Source organism: Carassius gibelio, chromosome B24 (assembly GCF_023724105.1).
Source record: "Carassius gibelio isolate Cgi1373 ecotype wild population from Czech Republic chromosome B24, carGib1.2-hapl.c, whole genome shotgun sequence".
In the NCBI taxonomy this organism is placed as follows: Eukaryota; Metazoa; Chordata; class Actinopteri; order Cypriniformes; family Cyprinidae; genus Carassius; species Carassius gibelio.
The window spans coordinates 18,783,507-18,796,957 of NC_068419.1; the positions used below are offsets into that span (position 1 = coordinate 18,783,507).

Here is a 13,451-nt window from a genome sequence, read left to right on the forward strand (position 1 = left end):
TATAATGTTTCTTAAAATGCGTTTAGAATAAATACTTTCCCCTCGACTATCGTTTTTCAATCTGGAGGTTGTTTTCGCTCAGACAAGCGCCTCATATGCTGCAGAAATGCGCTGAGCGCGGGGGAATCAATATGAAATGACTCCCTCTGCCACCTTATTAATAATGAAACAATACGTCTTCACTCGATAGAGTCTCGCGCGCCTGCGTGCTCGTTCACGCCCGTTTGGGGAGCTGGAAGAGAAACACATGTGTGTTTAACCTACGCCTTAGAAATTTGATTTGTATTTTTGACAATCATTAATGAATGCCTCTTTTATTCATGCTGTGCATAACCGATATGCATTATGCTGTATTCGATAAGATATATTTTATATGATGCATTACAACCAATAAAACAACAACAACAACACAAATCTCTTTCAAATAGTAACTGTTTTTATTTAATTCTTTTAAATACTTTTTTTTAGCAGTCTATTTTATATACCTGTATAATCAATCTGTTTTAAAACGGTTTCGGTTAAAGTATCTCTCTTTTCATTTCACATACATCTCTTATTTACTTGTATGGTTTTGAATATTCAGGTATTTCGTATGCAACATCCCAAGAAACAAACAAACGAACGAACAAATAAAATACACATCTTCTGAAGGCAGTGAAACGTGGTCTATGCCTTGGCAACATCAAATAAAGCTAGCAAAATTCACGTCATCCAACTATTAATGTCAATGTCCAGATACTGTCGTGCTACGATAATGTTGGGAGAAATACAGGCCGCACTTTACGTTGCAGTGTAAGTATTGCGTAATAAGAATGAACTACGTGTATTTGATGTGTAATTGTTTTCTGGAGCTGCTTGCTTATAATTACACATTTGTTAATTGCAACATGGACACTGTAATGTAAAGTGTTACCTTTTTTACTGTTGTGTGTCCTACATAAAAAGAGACAATTCTTCTTTGAATGGAATAGAATAGCATTTTGGGAGAAAATGGGAACAGTCAACTATCTCACAGCCTCTTATGGCTACATTTGACACCTCTTTGTTCCTTAATAAAGTCTTATATATATATATATATATATATATATATATATATATATATATATATATATATATATATATATATATATATATATTATCTGCTCTCTTGTATGCCACTAAATCATTCCTGAGGTTTATTTATTATAGATTAATTTTTACTATCATCATGATTAGGCTAGTATTTAAAGCCTATCGTTATTATTAGAGTCGTTTCTTATATATATTTTTTTTCTCTGCATTGGTGGGTCAGGAAACCTTCTAACCCCTCACACATCATCCATATACTTGGCTTGACTAAAATAAATTTGATAAATGAAAAACTAAATATTGACAAAGAGCGTATAAAAAACAAACGGATGGGAGAATATTTCCTATTTTTCTATAATGCATGATGGCCGTTGAGAATGTGAACAGCCTACAGTAATAATTCATTCATAACAGACAGTAATGTTATAAAATACTACGCTTCTAACCAGGACCTTTCAGAAATTCAGGCCGTCATTTCAACTCAATATCTGATAAATATTTCATGAAATCGACCCAGAGTCAGGCAAATGTGCTTGTGCATTCCCAGAAGACCTCTTCTTGCCATTGTCTCTTGCAAAAAACGTTTTTTTTTTTTTTTTTTTTTTTTTTTTTTTTCTCCAGATGAAATAGGTATATAAATCCATTTGGGTGAGGATGAATCTTGATCGCCATTACTTATTATTATTTTTTATTATTGTGTTGATGGTTTGTCTGGTCTTTTACTCTCTCTTCTCTTTCTTTTTTCTCTTCTTTGATTTTCTTTTTTCTTCGTAGGTTAAAACTGCATCCACGTGACGAGCGCAGACAGTGCGGTGAGGATCAGCGTTAGGCCGAACGGAACCGATGATCGGCTCGCGCCGTTCCCAGCCGCACACAGTTCAAACAAGCTGCCGCGAAAGTCCAGATTTCTGGACTCTTTTTTCAGCTTCTCCCACAGATCTGTGGCTCCCTCTTGACAGTCTGCCAGAGCAGTGGTCGCACATGAATGGAAATCATCCCAGTAACTGCAAATCAAATATTTCAAACACAAAGCAAGAAATCATTACTCATCTCTGATTTGAGTCACGCTTCACTTTGCATTAACATATTCAAGTCGAGCATCTTACATTGTCGCGTTGTTATTGTTATTACTAAACATTTTTTTTAAAAGACGCCTAGACTATTGTCCTAATTCTGTGGAAATTGAAAGAGTTTTTATACTTTTTTTCTTTTTTCGTTTTAAAATTCCATTTTGAAAATATTCTATATGTGGAAAGCAATTTTGACATTTATTTTGCTTCCAATTTAAAAACGCCACAGTTTCGGTGTATGCGTTTATGTCAATCAAAAGGATTTAGGCTATTTGACTGCATTAAACTTGCGTTTTCATTTGCATTTTAAACACTACTAAAATAACGTAAAGTATTGTATTTTGTTTAGAAAATCCACATCACTTTTGTACATTATATATCATATTCATCTCAATTTGAATTATTCAGTTCATTTGAAGGCTACTAACAAAATAGCTAACATTAATGTTTAAAGAAACGTTTAACCGGAAAATATATAGCCTTTATATTGGCAATACAATCCATATAATTATGACATTATTCGACACTCTAACATAGAATGCATATTATAGCATGCATGAGTTCTTATGTAGGCACGTGAAGGAGGAGACAGGGCACGAGGGAAACCCGAGTTGTAAAGCGTCTCCAAAGGGAAAGTCTCTGTATCACGTGACTTCAAGTGCCCTCCCCATCTCTCCCACTCTCTTACAACTCCCCTCCTGCGCCCCACCCCCTTCCTCTATCCCACTCTCAAGCCTATCATTTATTCATTTATTTCAGGAAAACACACCCACATTCTAAACTCTGCATCTACAAATGAATACGCGCATGGTCACAAGTAGCCGCGCTACAAATAAATTAGAATACAATAGAATTTAATTAAATAAATTGCTTTACTTAAAGATATGTAGGCCTATAGTAACCTATATTAGGCTATATGGAAAATGCATGTAGTATCAACATTTACTGCACAAGTAATTGTATAGACCATGCATCTATTTTTAGTAAAAAATAATAATAATAAAAATAATAATAACAAAAAATAACTTAAGTGTTTAGAAGTGAATGAGCTGTGTAGGCTATATGAATTAAAAACCCACAGTCAGATTTAATATCGAAAAAAGGGAAGTATAATTTGAGTCCCTGTAATAAGATACTGTTCCGTTTTGATTCGCTCAGTCACGCTGTAAAAGAACCCGTTATTTTATAGGGCGGATCGCTTACAATAATCGTGCATTACCTCCGGATCCGATCCAATTATAGATGTTGACCTTTGGCCTCGGCGTGTAGAGATGGTTCATCTAATTGTAATTAACTGGTGAAATGTGAATAGTGCGTACTGCCTTCACGGCTCTATTTCTGCTCATGGAGCTGTCGAATTAAATAAGGGGCCCCTTGTGCCATCTGGCTCCTCTCGCCATCTCTCTCTCTCTCTCTCTCTCTCTCTCTCTCCCTCTCCCTACTCTCTCACCGCGTATTTCATCTGCGGTGTTGTATGCATGTTTCCCTTACGTGCAGATGGTCTGAAGGTTTTCCTTCTCGCCCAGCTCCTGTGGATAGTTGGCCATGTTCTCTCCCAGTTGAAGCAGGCAGTCGGAGAAACCTTTGAACACTGTTTCACATTTCCCAGCCGCTCGAACCGCCTGCAGCAGATAGGCTGGAAAACGAGAAATGAGCATAAATGCTATAATATATACTAATTTAAATACTATTATAATACACTAAATAAAAACTATTTTTTTTAACGTTTAAAAACAATTTTATGTTTTTATGTTATTTTATGTTATGTTGAATCTTCCAAATAGCGTTGGAATATATATATATATATATATATATATATATATATATATATATATATATATATATATATATATATATATATATATATATATATATATCAGCCCTTTAAATGTTTTGTACTTCACTCATCTAATTATTCTAGTTATAATAAATACATAAGGTCGAAGCGATTTTAAGACAAGACACTGCAACACAATAATGCGTGTTGAGCATGATGGTGGCGTGTGGACAAACGATGATGTAATGGTTTACATGAGGGTGGGGTGTGTGGGCTTGTGTGAGGTGAGATTTTCATTCTGAGTGATTTGTATCCCCCCCCCCCTTTTTTTTTACACATGTAGAAAAGAGTCTCTTTTTTTGATGACAGATCTATTAGGGAAAATGAGAAGATCTGGACACACATGCGTTTGTTTCCTGCCCTCTTCATTTGGGACTCTGTAATGGAATGGGAGCTAACAACTTGATCAAATGACCAGCTCCCTTTGTTTAACGAACCTTAAAACGCCAGTGGCTTCTTCTCAGGTTCGTTAAACAGCGAGATCTCTTGAATTGATGAAGTTGTTTCACTTTCCAAATCAGAAGGGCCCATTTAACCACTGTAGGAATATGGGCAAGATGCACACACCCTATTACACACACATTGTACACAATAGCTCAGGATATGTCCTTTCATTAGGCTATATCAAATGCTTTTTTATACTAGCATGGTTATATGCAGTACATACCCTGCGTCGATACACTGTATGTGCATTATAGAGCCTACTCTAGCCAACAGTGTCCCTGCATTATATTCTATGCATTTCATGCTATATGATCCATTATATTAAATGTAGGCTAGTCCATGCTAGTCTGTATTTCCCTATGCTGCATTATATATATATATATATATATATATATATATATATATATATATATATATATATATATATATATATATATATATATATATATATATTACATGCGTAGGCCTACCTACTTTATATTACATGCATTAGCCTATACGTTGTATATTTGTCCCCGCATTATATGCATTACACGTTATATGATCCTACATTATTTTATATCCATTATATACTGTACATTCCCATTTTATTTTCTACAAGAATTATACGGTAAATAAATAAATAAAAAAATAAAAAACGAACATAAAAATATAGCAATCATGTCTGTTTTATGTAGGATATATATTTTTCGTAAATCGTAAAAAGTCGTTGTTTGATGCTGTATAGCTGAAACACAGTCGTTTCGTTCATTCTTTATCACCCACAAGATAAATAACTCAAAGAACACATCCAGGAATGACACAAAATACTGAACTGATAAAGCACACTTAAGATTAGTAAAATTATTGTATCGATTCTTTGCACATAGAGTTACTGAGTAATGTCGCACCGTTGAGGGCTTACATAACGAATTATCACGCTATAATTGTGTGCTCACGGACAGATCGCCCTTTTCTTCTACACGAATCGCATATGCTGAACATTACAATCATATTCCTTCAACAGATCACACTGAGTGAAAATAAAGGCGTTAAATTCGATGGCGTGTATTATGCTCTCTATAACCCGTTTCGTGCTTTTGTACTAAAATAATTGAATTAGCCTATTCAGACCAACATGGCGGATATGCGAAATACAAAGATGCTCATATAGCATGCTTTGGAAAGCCAAGTATCACTGGGATGTAGCCTATGCTTTCATGTTTAAAATGCATTTAAGTCCCCCCTTCCTTTACTTTCGTAAGACTACGAACAAACGTTTTTCGTTGTAGACACGATGGTCTATATTTAGAAACAAACGAGCTTCTAATATAGACTCACCTATCCTACTGTACTAGTGGTCACGACCACTTTACTAGACCCTGTCAGCGGTACCGGTGTCAACCTGGCACTGCATAATCTGTTCAGTGAAGTCAAATGAATATAGTTCAGCTGGGTAATGGCACCAGCTTTTTCACTAACAACCCCAGTTCATCGCTACTGATTTCATCCCAAAGCACAACGTGCGATTTTCATTACAGAGCCCTGAAAGACATTTAAAAAACGCACAATAAACAAGACCTGTTATGTTCTGTATATTCTAAAACAACAGTTGCCCACCAGTTATTTTTCGCTAAATTATAATTAAATGGTATCCTATTTTGTGGTTATTGCGTTATTTGTAAAGGGACACATGGGACCATATAAAACTGATGATGCATGTATAAAACCTTCTCTGTTTGCAAGCCAAATCTGTTCATTCAATCATTTTAATGCGTGTTTCCTGTTTCCTATTATTTTTCAATATCTGTATGGATAAATTGTTATGTAGAGGATCGGGAAAGGTCGCACACTTTCACCAACTTGCTCCAATAAGATTTACTTAGCTTTATTTATTTCGGAACACTCTCCAACATTTAATGGAGATGCAATGCATTATTACATAATTGTTACATATTTAAAGGACTTTAGAGAACTGTCTTAGTCAAGATCCAGCTCTCTTTACCTTTACGGGCTCCAGTATAGCCTTAACTATGAATAAGCCTATAAGCGTTAACTTATACGTATCTATATAAAAGAAAAACGATACTCAAAAAACTAAAAGTCAGACCAACCCAAATATACGACAGAAAGAATCGACTTACCTATTTGAACAGCAAGAAACAATGAAATATATCTTCCAGACAAAGTTAATCCCATCCTACGTCCAGTAAAACCATTGGAGTATATATGCCGATTTTAGATAGTTGTGAGGGGAAAATATTGCCAAAACTGAGCGTTGAACATCGCTGTTTAGTTTACGCAGCTATTCGGAAACTCGGTGATTTTTCCCGTAGTCGATGTGGCGCAGTGAAGTGAAATGGTGCACCCCGTTAAGAGAAAGCGGTAATGCCTCGTGTTTTTTCTCTCCCTTCTTCACGCCCACATCTCAAGCTTGACGTAAATTTCACCGTCGGACTCCCCACTTCTCTATTTTCTCATTTGCTAGACCGGGCTGGCCCCCTTCTCCCCCTCTCGCACTGTACTGGCATTTCAGGGATTGCGGAGATGTCCGCATATATCTGCTCTCCGGTGGTCTCACCTATCTACCCTCACGCAGTCAAACTTACACGTGGACCCGTGACCCATATAAGGATACACGTGCAGACTTCATTGCTCCAGGGTGCCAAGACTGATAGCATGAATTTTGCAGTGCGTGATGAGGATGGGTTGCCTGAGGTTGGTTATAGGCCATACTCCTCTTAATGACATGACTGTGATGTAAGTTATTGTGTGTAGGCTAGGCATAATTATGGATTTGTAGTATAATTTTAAATGCCAACCTGCAGCGTGCAGATCTAGTTGGCGCTATAACACAGTTTGATTAATGAATTGCCCACATTTTATTTTGAGTCTTATTAAAAGCAGAACTAATCCTTATTGATGATTTTTTCATGACTTAAATACTCCAGCAATGTTTTCAAGATCTGACTGAGGTGAATTGAGGTAAACTAAACAGACTGAACTGTTTTGATGATTTCTGGCAGATTTATTATTATTATTATTATTATTGAGAATCGTGAATGGCTTATGAAGAACTTAGCACCTAGCACTGTATTAAAACGTCAATGTTGCCATATCTTTACATACTGAGTAATACTAATAAATTACAAGTTGGAATATGTTACTATGAAAGATTATTTATAGCCTATGGGTTGAGATGAGTTATGTTACAGCTGAGAGAAAGATGATGTCTGTATCACTGACTGAAAAAAGAGTTCTTACCTTGCTGACGTCAGCGGAATTTGTAGCCAACCAGTGAGTACTGAGTATTGATGCACACCATTTTTTTTTTTTTTTTTCAGAGACTCTGACTTCAGGAGGAGAATACTAAAAAGTTACCTAGGGCATTCTAACTGAAAGAGTATTCGACAAGTGAGTAGAAACCGTGTGCTCCTTGCTGCTGAGTAATTAGGTCCCCTGACAATTAATTTAGGGTCCAGACTATACAGAACCCAGGAGACGGATGCCATGAGGACTTTTCACAATTTGATCGATTTTTGTTTTTCATTGACAGTATGGATGACTTTTACTTTTTGATATTAGTTAAATTAATAAATTTTCTATATTTTTCTTCACGTACATCTTCAATCTGAATGTATGTCACATAAGTGTATTAGCATTAGCCTATGATTAGTGAAAATGTGTGCGTTTAACCTTTCGAGAACAATAAGCAGTTGCATAACCGAAAAAAGCCTGCATAGTTTGTTGCAATGCAGGGAGGGATGCAATATCATGGATTTAATTTATAGAGAATGCCATAGGAGTCCAAACAATCATAGGGTTTTATTCATGTTTTGTCTCCATCTTGTGGCGAAGGTGTGCAACGAAAAGTATAAGATATCTAGGTTATGTGATTACTTTGATCAGAAAAACAAATATTTTGGCTGATACACATAATACACAGCCCGTCTTAGAGGAATATCAAAAAATCCTGAGTGAACAGAGTTAAATGAACTGTTATTTCGACAGGGAATTCCTGTTTAATGTTTTTCCGTGGTGACTCATTCAGGTGGGCGTGGGGAGGGTTTGGGGAAAGCAGCCGAGACAGAAAGAGAGAGAAGGGGGTATTCCAGCACACTGATGCAGTGAAGGCTGTCTAAACCATGTTTCATTAATATGGAAGGAGTGGAGTGAATGAGGTAAGGCACCGATTGCATCAGAAGAGTTTCCTTTTGTGAAATTAGGCAAAGCAGATTCTATCTGGAATTATTTTAATAACAAGAATTAAGTGCAAGGTAAAGAGTGAAATAATTCTGTGCTTTATTAATATGATGAAACAAAGCTCATTAATAGTTTTATATATTAAAGTCAATGAGGCTACATGGACTGTTAGCTGTTTTTGTACATGCTGCATGCTATTCCCACCCTTAACCCATCTATTTTAGAGAACTACAGACTGGCTTCCCTTCTTCCTTTCGTTGCAAAAAACATTTGAATGAGCTGTGTTCAGTGAAGTCTCTGCCTTTCTCACACAGAACCACCTGCACAGACAGCAATCAGTCTGGTTTCAGAAGTGGACATTCAACCGAGACTGCCAGCCTTTGACGCAGTTAACTGCCAGATCCTCTCAAGGTCTCAGGAAGTGCACTCCAGTGGTTTGAGTCTTACCTCTCAGATAGGTCCTAAGTATTTTGGAGAGGTGAGGTGTCTAAATTGCAAAATCTAACTACTGGGGTGCCTCAGGGCTCAATTCTTGCACCACTTATCTTCTTTGTCTACATGGTATAATTAGGTTCTGTCATTAAGAAACATGGCTTTTCATATAACTGCAATGCTGATGGTACTCAACTCTACCTCTCATTCCATCCTGATGATCCAATGATAGCTCCTTGCATCTCAGCTTGTCTGTCAGATATTTCTTGCTGGATGAAGGACCATCACCTTCAACTCAAACTTGCCAAGACAGAACTGCATGTGGTTCCAGCAAATCAATCATTTCATTCATATAAATGTAAGAAAATAATTATTCATATTGTTAGGCATGTCAACCATAACTCCTTTATAAAACATCCAGAAACTCTGCAGTTATGATTGATGATCAGCTGACTTTCTCAGACCACATTGTTAAAATTGCCCAGTCCTTTAAACAACATCAAGAAGATCAGGCCCTTTCTTTCGGAACATGCTGCACAACTCCTTGTTCAATCTCTTGTTCTGTCCAGGCTGGACTATTTAAATGCTCTCTTGGCAGGTCTTCCAGCCAGTTCTATCAAACCTTTACAATTAATCCAGAATGCAGCAGCAAGATTAATTTTTAATAAGCCAAAAATAATGCACATCACACTGGACACACTTTAAAACATTGATATTTGCCTACACTACTGGCTCTGCACCCCTTTACCTAAATTCACTACTTCAGGCTGACAGCATGTGCCTCTTAGAAGCTTGTGTTCTGCAAGTGAATGACACTTTATTGTTCATTACTAAAGAAGCACAAAATCACTTTTAAAGTAAATGTTTCCTTGTGGTGGAATGACCTGCCCAACTCAATCCCAGCAGCTGAGTTCTTAATCATGTTCAAGAATCGACTAAAACACCTCTATTACAATTTTATTTGATATTCTAACTCTCTATTATAATTCTATTCTTTAAGAAAGTATCAATTTTAGACTTGCAACCTATTCATTTACTGTTTACTTAAAAAAAAAAAAAAACTTACACTAGCTTTTACATTTTTTTTATTCTGTTTTCTTTTTATTTATTTTATTTATTCAGTTAACAAAAGCAAAAAAGGCATCTGGCACTATAGCTTGCTTTATTCTTTTTCTATTATATCTGTTTTCTTTTTATTCATTGTATAATTTACAAAAATCCTTGCTACATGCACTGTGTTAAGCTAACTAAGACTCGTTATAGCACTTGCTTATAATTACTCTTTTGTTGATTTTGATTGATTTTATTGTCTTCATTTGCTTGTTTTAGCACTTTTACTTTCATGCATTTAGCAAACAATACATACATTGCATTCACGCTTACTTTATTTTATTTTTGTATCAGTATGTGTGTTCTCTGGGAATTGAACCCACAGCCTTTTGCAATGCTAACACAATGCTCTACCACTGAGCCACAGGAAAATTTGTAAGTCTTTTTTGATAAAAGCGTCCCTCCAACCTGGCCCAATTAAATTAGGGCCAACCCCACCTGAACCATTGCATATCATATGCACCCCAGTGCCAAAGTCCATTTCAGTGTATAATTATGTCAAAAAGAAACAGAAAATTTTGTCATTGAAACATGCATTCATTAAATCGTTCTAGGACTTCAGGATTGCTTGCCGAGTTCACACTGCATGATTTTATCATTGATTTATTTTTATTTTTTTTGCTATAGAAAGCCAACCTCCTGATCTGATATTTAAACTACTTCTTATTATTATTATGAGACTAAAACATGAGACACCAACATGCTCCTCCCAGGAGTCTGAGTAGACGACAATGTCGGGTTGGGTACACGGCACACTTTTTCAGATCTGAGACCACCCGATTCATCAGCCTTTGGAAGGTGGCTGGAGCATTCCACAAACTAAACGACATCACTGTATAAGTTATAAAGGCAGCAATTTCATAAGCTCTTTTGGAAAGGGGTACTTGCCAATGCTCTTATAAAAGATCAAATTTGCTAACATACTTTGCTGACCCAACTTGATCAATACAGTCCTCCATCCTAGGAAGAGGATAACGTTCTGATTTAGTAACATTGTTAACTTTTCTGTAATCAGTGCAGGGTCTAAAATTGGATTCAGAAATCAACAAAACAGGGTAGTTTCTGATAAGCGCTATCAATTCATCACGTTTCTCAGAGTCTAAATGATCTACCAAAACCCTAAGGTTTTGCAAAGTCTGGGAATTTTTTTTAACCGACCTTTCTAGACTTCTTCAGAAACCCTAATGACCTCCTCTTCTCTCCCCTCCACAAAGCTAAAGCCACAAGATGCAGTGACCGGAGCAGCAGTCAGCGGTGACCCCACCACTGGAGTGGATTCAACTTTGCTTTGATCATGGGAGTGATAACATTTTAACAGGTTCACATGGTATAATTTAGAGGACTTCCTATGACCAGGGGTTTCAATAAGATAGTTCAAATCTGACACTTTGCGCAACACCATGAAAGGACCACAGTATTTTGCCTAAAAAGGTGAACTTAAAAGAGGTTTTGTCTCTACAGGAAGTACGCGTTCACTCGGACTAAACTCGCGCAGCTCAGCCTGTCCATCATATCCTGTCCAAAATGAGAACATTTTAGTTTGTCTTCATGACCTGATTTGGAACTTGGTAAAGGCCCAACACAATCGATAATAAGATGCTCAAAATATTGCCCTATTGCTGTTATTGGATACAAAAGAGCTGGCTTTACAACCTGGTTTGGCTTGCTTGTGTGCTGTTTTTCAATTAACTGTTCCTTAGTACACACCTCTAAAACTACCTCTGAAGGAGCTTGTCTCAGCATAGAAGACATTTTCCTCAACCGATACAACTACAAATGCTGAAAGAGAGACAGAGAAAAAAAAAAACACAACTCACCTGCTGCCAGTCTGGGTTAAGGACAGGAGCCACCATAATCAAGTAATCAATCCCATAATATAAAAATCGCTGACTTACCTCTATCCATTGACGGTTTATCAGCATGCTGTTTCGCTCCGTCTGCCATCTTATCACAAACCCAATTTTCCTACCAACAAAGAGAGCTATACCAGGGATTTTTCAGGTCTGCTGCTTTTGCCGGACCCGCGATCATTCCTACATAGCCAAACACGGCTGTTGAGCACAATTAAGCGTCGTGGCCAATAGACCATGCAAGCTCCGATCTCGCCTCACTTGACACAACGATCGTGCCACCCAAGACCGAGCTCTCCTTGAGCACTGGATTGCAGCAGCAGCAGGCATTCAACTAGCCTGGGCCACACCCCAGTTCTCACCGGAGCAAGCCTCTCTCACTTCCCGCCGCAGTTCAGCCTTTCACCACGGCTTTTCCGGCCGAGACGCAGTTTGAGGCCGCTTCCTCTAGCAGCGCAGACCACGTGTAGTAAGCCAATACGTTTTCGGGCGAAGACGCTTAAAGCAGGTTCGCGGCTAAAGTTTGTTAAATGACTTCATGACGTAGTTCCGTCGGATGACGATGCCACTTTTAACCATGAAGCCAAGACATTATTTCCAGAGTCTTCATCCACACTGAAATGTCCAAGACATTACATTTTCCTTACCGTGCATGTTTAAACCTCACTGAGATGATACAGACATAAGTTTCATGATAGGTTAAAAAAATAAAAAATAAAAATAAATTTTTGATAAAAGCGTCTGCTAAATGCTGTTTACTTAAAAATACAATGAAAATGTTTAAATACATTTAATTGTACATTTAAATTTAAGTTTCATGTAAGTATTCTGGCAGAACCAATTTATTTAGGGACCTATTTCACCGTTCACTGGCGTGATCACTCAAAATTCATCTAAAATGCAACTGTCCTCGTGTTTTGACGCAGGACAGCAAGTGTGAGTAAAATTTCTGTTGCCTTTTTAGGACCGTAATATGAAAAGGCAAGTAAATATCTTTAGAAACCACTTGGAAGTGAAAAGCACTTTAGTTTATTATCGTTTCACTTTCACAGCACATTAAACATCACTCTCTTACTTGATCTGGACAAACCGTGCATCAATTGAAAGTCTAAAGGCTCTAGCTTCGATATTTGACCAATGTTTTCGATAAAACATTGTTGCAGTGACAGTTATTTAGTAATTTATGTGAGGAAAATGATTCCGTTTCCTGAACAGTAAACTTCGAAGGGTCAGCTTTGTGGACAGATGCTGATCATGTACAGTATCTAGTCAGAAAGAATCATGAGCAGAAACATTTTTATTTCGGGTATGTAATTTCTGTCTCCATGCCAAAAATGGTGGGTGACTGGTAAGGGATTAACGTTACTGCTATAATCATGTCTTTTGGTACAATGTTTTACAAGACTAAACATGCTTCATCGTTTCCAAAAGCCTCTGTTTCCACAGTCCATACTACAA

The 13,451-nt window shown here is 37.0% G+C and overlaps 1 protein-coding gene and 1 long non-coding RNA gene across 2 annotated transcripts in view; one reads left to right on the plus strand and one right to left on the minus strand.

The window, feature by feature from the left end:
- Positions 1–414: 414 nt before the first annotated feature.
- Positions 415–6,800, minus strand: nrn1a (neuritin 1a). Its single transcript, XM_052596451.1, has 3 exons — positions 6,543–6,800; positions 3,630–3,774; positions 415–2,072 (listed from the first exon to the last, which is right to left on the minus strand). The coding sequence occupies exons 1-3, from the start codon at positions 6,595–6,597 to the stop codon at positions 1,844–1,846; spliced, it is 429 nt and encodes a 142-aa protein (XP_052452411.1). The 5' UTR covers positions 6,598–6,800; the 3' UTR covers positions 415–1,843.
- A 176-nt stretch (positions 6,801–6,976) lies between these two features.
- Positions 6,977–13,451, plus strand: part of LOC128013453 (uncharacterized) — a 79,494-nt gene continuing 73,019 nt past the window's right edge. The window contains exons 1-2 of the long non-coding RNA XR_008183313.1: positions 6,977–7,116; positions 7,743–7,812. This is a non-coding gene — a long non-coding RNA (uncharacterized LOC128013453). The remainder of the gene's footprint in view (positions 7,117–7,742; positions 7,813–13,451) is intronic.